The 7,120-nt window shown below is 48.5% G+C and overlaps 1 protein-coding gene across 1 annotated transcript; it reads left to right on the forward strand.

The window, feature by feature from the left end:
* The first annotated feature begins 6 nt into the window (after positions 1-6).
* SUCNR1 (succinate receptor 1) lies at positions 7-4,825 on the forward strand. Its single transcript, XM_085302851.1, has 2 exons — positions 7-18; positions 2,468-4,825. Exons 1-2 carry the CDS (start codon positions 16-18, stop codon positions 3,458-3,460), a joined length of 996 nt encoding a protein of 331 aa, XP_085158977.1. The 5' UTR covers positions 7-15; the 3' UTR covers positions 3,461-4,825.
* The last annotated feature ends 2,295 nt before the right edge of the window (positions 4,826-7,120 follow it).

A 7,120-nucleotide genomic window follows, 5' to 3' on the forward strand; every position in this document is an offset into this window, starting at 1 on the left:
GCAGCAGCCCTCGGCATGGTGAGTGACCCGCGGGCGCGGCCCCGCCGCGCAGCGGCTCCGCGGCGCGGCCTTGAGCTCTCCGAGCCCGGCCGCTTGGTCTAAACTGGTTAAGCTTTTTAAAACAACTGCCCGAATCGATGTACCTGTCAATATAGTACTTTTTAAAAAATCCTTATTTGCATTCAAAACGCTAATAGCGATGCGATGATCTTTCTAATTAAAATCTCCCTAAAGTTTTGAGTTTCTTCTCAAGAGTCTGGCTACCCAGGGCTAGGCTAAAAGCACGCTATGAGGCTGCTCTGATCATAGCGAGAATACATGTCTCTGTAATTTTTGTTTCTAATGATATATGGCATAAGTGTAAATATTGGCTCTAGGTAACCTTATGAAATTGCCACATGTTGTAGTTTATTTTTTTGGATCTACCTTTAAAATAAGATAAAATACTTTGCTATCAGATGTGCATRTATTCAGAGAGTTAATACGTTGTAGACACTTCTGAAAATATTTAAAATAATTACATGCTCTTTAGAGACCATCTCTTAAGCAGATTTTGCAAATCACTTTGCTCTTCTTTTGGAACTCAGCTGAATTTCAATTTTAATCTATACTTCACCCTTCTATCATTTCATTTCCCCCTACTTTCTAGCTGTGTTTTGCTAATATTTTAATAAAAGGTTCTCACTAAAATTTATCTTTATCTTGTAATGACCCTTCAAGGTAGGTGTACATGTGTTTGCATGAAGAGGAGTGAATGCTTGAGACTATTCTATTGCTTTCCCTATTGCTTGAAAGCATTTCTGAAACCGAATTGTAGAAAGAATTTCACCTCAAGCAGAGTTGGTGCAGCTTCCTAGAGATGTTTGTATTTTGTGCCTAAAAATAGGCTGACTTCATTGAGTAAATGGGTTAATGCTCTGCTTGCCGTGAGAAATCTGAGCGTAACATATTCCTTCAGAGAAACTTTCTGAAGAAAAAAATTGGATGTTTGAAATAATCTGTACTTCCAAGCAAAAAGGAAAAGCGATTGTTTGCAGCCAAAAAGAAAACTAAGTAGTGGTGAAGGAGGGGTGACTGAGACGTGCTGGGGCAGCCCTCCCTGGGCTCCTCAGCAAAGTTCTTGAGAGCCTTCTGTGGTGACATGAAACAGACAAATAAGCTTTGCAAGTACTCAATAGACAGAATTTTGAAACTCCTTAAGCTCCCTTAACGTAGCGTCTCCCTCACTTACACTCTGGCCGCCGAATGCCAAGCGGCGCGCACGCCGGAGACCTGCACTTGCTGTCCTGAGAACCTGTCCCRGCAGCGCAGCCTCTCCTTCCTGGAGCATTTCGTGGAATAGGACTTTGGGCACATTATTGTACAAGAGTTTTAGCATAATTTATTTGCTATTTATAATTTTAGCATAGTTTRTTAACTGTGATCAATAATTCATATACGGTGTTGAATGTAATTCTGGTTTTCACTTCATAGATTGTTAGTTACAAAAATAAATGAGGGCTTGTGAATTGTCTCRAAAGAGTTTTATCCAGAACTTTGCTGTATTGTGTTAGTATTTCCCCGTGGACTACAGTATCTTTTGGATCAACTATGACTCTTCAGTCATAAAATACCTTCCATCCTTAATAGGTTTTTTCTTTGGTAGAAAACTGTGAGAAAAAAATTATAAAATTGCAAACACAGAAATAGCCTGTTTCTACAGGAATGGTTCAGAATTCCTTAGGCAATATTAATAGTACTGTGCAGGATACCTGCTCTGTCTTCATGATATTTTCCTGTGCAATTCTGATAAAAAGTTATTAATAAAAATACAAAAGCGCATAATTAATGCTTCAGTTAATTTAATAAAACCATTGTTTCCTAACATTTTGAAGAATTCCGGGAAACATCTTCAGAGCATAGCCCTATCGCTACTAATGACTTATTTCTGTATTAATCTTGAATACGGACTTCTGCCTCAGTAACGAGTACTAATGACTTATTTCTGTATTAATCTTGAATACGGACTTCTGCCTCAGTAACGAGTAAGACATGGGACTGCAGGTGTGTAATGCAAAGGCAGATGACTTCGAAAAGGAGAAGGGCTGTGACGAATGAGTCACAGACAAGCTCCCACGCTTCCCCTTCCCACCCTCCTGCTATGGCATTGAGCCAGGCAGCGTGGCAGTTTACATGCTACAGGCGACGCTTTTGGTTTATGTACTTATTTATCTCACAGTCCTTACCCCCCCCCTTTTTTTTTCTTTTCTCACACTGAATTTCATCTTGTTTAGTAACTAACTCCTTTCCRTAGCTGAAAGCAGAAGTCCTGTGTGCACAGACTCTTTGAGTTGACGTATCTACTCATTTAGGCTGCAAGGAAAGAGCATATTCACCTCTTACTGCAGTGATATAAAATAACAATGCAATGATCTTTTCGTTTTTTTTCTTTTGTTGTTGTTTATTTTTATTCTCTTTAACTTTCCAGGCTGAGAACGAGACAGGCGACTGTTTGCTGATGGGCAATTTCCTAGAAAAGTATTATCTTTCCACCATGTACAGCCTCGAGTTCATTTTAGGCCTTGCTGGAAATTCCATTGTTGTGTTTGGCTATATTTTCTGCTTGAAAACCTGGAAAAGTGGCAACATCTACCTGTTTAATTTATCGTTATCAGATATATTATTTCTGTGTACTCTTCCAATACTGGTGAAAAGCTACTCTAGTCAATGGGCAAAGGACATCTTCTGCCATAGCAACAGATTCCTGTTGCATGCAAACCTGTACACCAGCATCCTTTTCCTTACCTGTATCAGTATTGACCGATACCTGCTCATTAAATATCCTTTCAGAGAACATTTTCTACAGAAAAGAAGAACTGCTGTTGTAGTGTCTGTGGCCGTGTGGATCTGGGTTATACTGGAGCTGTTGCCGCTGATGCATTTCCTTAGGCCTACAGCAGCCACCAGCAGCAGCAAGTGCCTAGATTATGCAAGTTCTGGAGACCCAGCAACAAGCATCATCTACAGCATGTTTCTGACTCTCTTTGGGTTCCTCATCCCTCTCTGCGTCATGTGCTTCTTCTACGTAAAGATGGTTATATTTCTTAAGAACAGAAGTGAGCAACACAGCTCTTCCCTGACACTTGAAAAACCTCTTTCTTTAGTCATCCTGGCCATGGTTATCTTCTCGTTACTATTTACGCCGTATCATGTAATGCGCAATGTCCGACTTGCTTCCCGAATACCAGCCTTGAACGTATCTGTGTGCACGCAGCACATCATCAATGCCGTTTATATCATCACGAGGCCCATTGCATTTTTAAATAGTGCCATTAATCCTGTTTTTTATTTCTTAATGGGTGACCACTTCAGAGAGATGCTGATGGCAAAAATCAGGCAGCTCTTGAACAGAAAAAGAACTAACAAGGAGAACTCTGATACTGGGAGACAAGGGACGGAAAAAGAAATTAGCTTAGGATGAAACTTTATTAATGTTCAGTTCCATTTTCTTAGTTTTATGTAGGTTATAGATTTTGTGTCGCTAAACRCAGTTGTTACCTGATTGCACCTCCTTCTAATGATTTCACTCCAGCAAAACTTTCCGTGCTTGCGATAGAAGCAGTATTAACTGACAGTTGATTGATTTTGTAAATAAAATATCGCTGTGGCATTTCCTAGAGCGAAAATGTGTTGCTCCCACATGGCTTCTTTGTGATCCGTAAGCTGACAGCAGACCAGGCTTCGGCTCAGCTGAAACGGGCAGCGGCACGAGGCCGCCGGTCCGACGTGCCCCCGGGGCGCGTGCCGAGCCGTCTCTCCGCGAGCGAGCCTTTGCCCTCCTAGCAAGCCGCCAACCCCAGAGCTGAGCCAATTTGCACGTAGAGGCGAGTTGGGGGGTTATGCAGAGAGTGAGACGGAGTCTTCTGCCGTGCTCGCCAGCAGGGAGAGCGCGGCGAGGCTGCTGTTTTTAGCTGTAACTATAGCAGAGAGATTAGAAAGCTGTAAAATTCAGCTGCTGGCCTTAAAGGCGTTACAGGCGAGTATGGAGGCAGCCAACGGGGGCCAGGTACTGACAGGTCCCTTTAGAATTTGAAAAATGACTGCAAAAATGCCAGGATTGCCTTGCTTACATGTCCTAGTGATTTATAAAGGCAGTTCTGAGCTAGGAACTAAACAAATTGACTTTTTCAGGCTGAATCTGKCTGTAAAATCATAGTGTAGCTTTACTTACCTTTCCATGATTATGTATGTTCTGTTTGGCCCTTAATTACAGCTTCTTAATCACATAATGCATTTATTCATATAATTAATGTAATTACCTTATCTATAGGTGAGAACAGAATTTGTAACTGGCAGTAGGGTTTGGACCTAATACTTTAAACTTCATTAACAGTTCCAGTAATAACAGAGGAGCTAAACRGGGCAGTTTTCTGCCAAAAATCCCATGCAAAATCATTGCAACTGGTAGTAATAAAACCAGCAGAAATGTATTTTTTGATTAATAGACCTGACCTCAAATGTAGAGGGTGAAAAAATCTATTGAGCGATAAGGGACAGCTTACGCAGTGTTTACTTTCCAGACTACAGCCAACACTGCTTGGAGAGAATTAGAGGGAAAGGCAAACACTTTTACACGTTACGGAAACCTTACTGCRGAGAAAACAGGCACTGCAGGGACCGACGCAACCGGAGCGGAGGAGCTGCGTGAAACCGACGGCAATGGAAAAAGAGCATCAGAGAAAACCCGACGGGCGCTTTGTGCGCGTATCACGAGACGCCGCGCCGGGCGACCCTGCTTGTGGGGCGCCGAGGCCGGTCCCCGGGGAGGGCTGGGGTGCGCTGCACCGGGGGCTCGCCGGGACCCCGCCGGCGCGGGACCTGCTCCCGGGGGCTCGCCGGGCCCCCGCTGGCACGGGACCTGCTCCCGGGGGCTCGCCGGGCCCCCGCTGGCACGGGACCTGCTCCCGGGGGCTCGCCGGGACCCCACTGGCTCAGGCTGCTCCCAGGGGCTCGCCGGGACCCCGCTGGCACAGGACCTGCTCCCGGGGGCTCGCCGGGCCCCCGCCGGCGCGGGCTGCTCCCGGGGGCTCGCCGGGACCCCGCTGGCACAGGACCTGCTCCCGGGGGCTCGCCGGGCCCCCGCTGGCGTGGGCTGCTCCCGGGGGCTCNGCCGGGCGACCCTGCTTGTGGGGCGCCGAGGCCGGTCCCCGGGGAGGGCTGGGGTGCGCTGCACCGGGGGCTCGCCGGGACCCCGCCGGCGCGGGCTGCTCCCGGGGGCTCGCCGGGACCCCGCCGGCGCGGGCTGCTCCCGGGGGCCGCGGCCGCGCGGGACCTGGCGCGGGCTGCTCCCGGGGGCTCGCCGGGACCCCGCCGGCGCGGGCTGCTCCCGGGGGCCGCGGCCGCGCGGGACCTGCTCCTGCGTGACTCCGCTGTGCCCTGCTGAAACACCTCCGAGCGCTTCGCTGGGGATCGGGTAATATGCTGAGAATAAACTGCAGCCTGTTTGRAGAAAAAAGCCTCCTTTTTATTATTACGCTCTATATGCAACTGCCTTTAACGTCCAACAGCAYGTTACATCTGCGTTTTTGCAGTAAATGATAAAAAAAGTGAGCAAAGGTAGCCACTGGCTAAAGCTGAGGGGGAAAAGCAGCATCGCGCTTGCTCTGGCGGCACGACCTGGGTCGGGGAGGGCTGCGCTCGAATTCCCATTAGGAATATTTCCCGTTTCCCAGGGCCGCAGCACGAGACACYGTGGGGGAATTCTTCGCGTGGGCGCAGCCCAGCCGCCGCCTCGGCGTTTACGCCGTGTGACTTTATTATAATAAACAGTGCTGTTGCAGAAACGCTACCAGACAAGAAAGCTGCCGTACCGAATTCAGTATTTTGAGAAGCGCCGCGTGCTGGAGAGGAGGGTGGAGGCGGCGCTGGCGAGCTGCCCGCTGCCCGGGCCGCCGCCGAGCGTGGCACGAGCCAGCGCGGGCACGGCGCGCGCTCCAGCTGACCGCGGCTTTGGGTTTCGCGGGGCGGCGCGCGGGGCTGGCGGAAACCCGCGGGGCGAGCGCGCGCGGAGCTCGGCGCCGGCCTTTCTCTCCCGCCCCGTGCGTGCCCCGAGGAGCGCAGCGGGCGCCCGGGGCGGCCCGGGGAGACCCTTCCTCCGTGTGCAACACGCCGTCCTAGCGCTCGTGGGTGGCTGTTACACCGGAGATTTTGTCGCCTTTCTTCATTTTTCGTTTCCTTCAATTCCACGTGTTTTTCATCGCGAGAGGTTCTTGCTGCAGATGCGATGCATGTTGCATCTATTGCGAATGAAGGGATGAAGTCAGTTTGTCACTGACTCTGAGAAAAGTTAATGTTCCTGGTAATAAACATCAAAAATCCTGATTATTCTTTCTAGTGGATGGGAAACAGCATGGTTTCGAGTTTGGGGGTGGGAGGGGGTTCAGTAAAAATCCTCGCTAGCTCCTTCTGAAATCTTACAGTGGGAGTGATCTCTAGTTAACGATGCCAGACCGGGCCGTGCCGTGCCGGGCCGAGCCGCGTCCCCGCCGGGCCGGGGAGCCTCGGGAGGCTGCGCCGCAGCGGCAGGCTCCGACGCAGCGCTCCTTCCCGGGCGCGTGCGCTTATGTTTGCGCTGTAAGAATGGTTAGTTTTAGCACTGCGCTGCAGAGGATCARGCTTTTGGAAGAGAAAAGAGCGGCTTTCTTGCTTTTTCTTACGCCTGTAAACAAGTCAAGGTGAACCAAACTCATCCCTTCGTTCTCACTAACACGCTGCAGGTCACAACCGCGTAAAGCCGCATTTATCGTTGCTTCGTCGGGACATTTAACCATTCTCGTTGTGACAGCARTAACGTTCACGAATACTCATTATAGATCATATTTAGATCTCAGATGCAACTTCCTCTCTGTCAGCTTAAGAAAAATAGGCGCTGACATCAACAAGAAATTCTGCACGGTACATTTGCAGTAATTTATTTACTTACCAGCTATATTACCTCAACTGTAATCGCTTTCTCTCCTTTTTGTCACACATGGAGAGGTTTTTTTCATGAAATAAAGTAAGTGTGACTAAGAATGTATTCTATAGAGGTTGTTTCCATCGAACTTAATGGCCCCAACTTCACTCTGATGAAAACTAAAAA

The sequence above is a fragment of the Rhea americana genome, unplaced genomic scaffold (genome assembly GCF_003343005.1).
Source record: "Rhea americana isolate MKP2758 unplaced genomic scaffold, rheAme1 scaffold_193, whole genome shotgun sequence".
Classification (NCBI taxonomy): Eukaryota; Metazoa; Chordata; class Aves; order Rheiformes; family Rheidae; genus Rhea; species Rhea americana.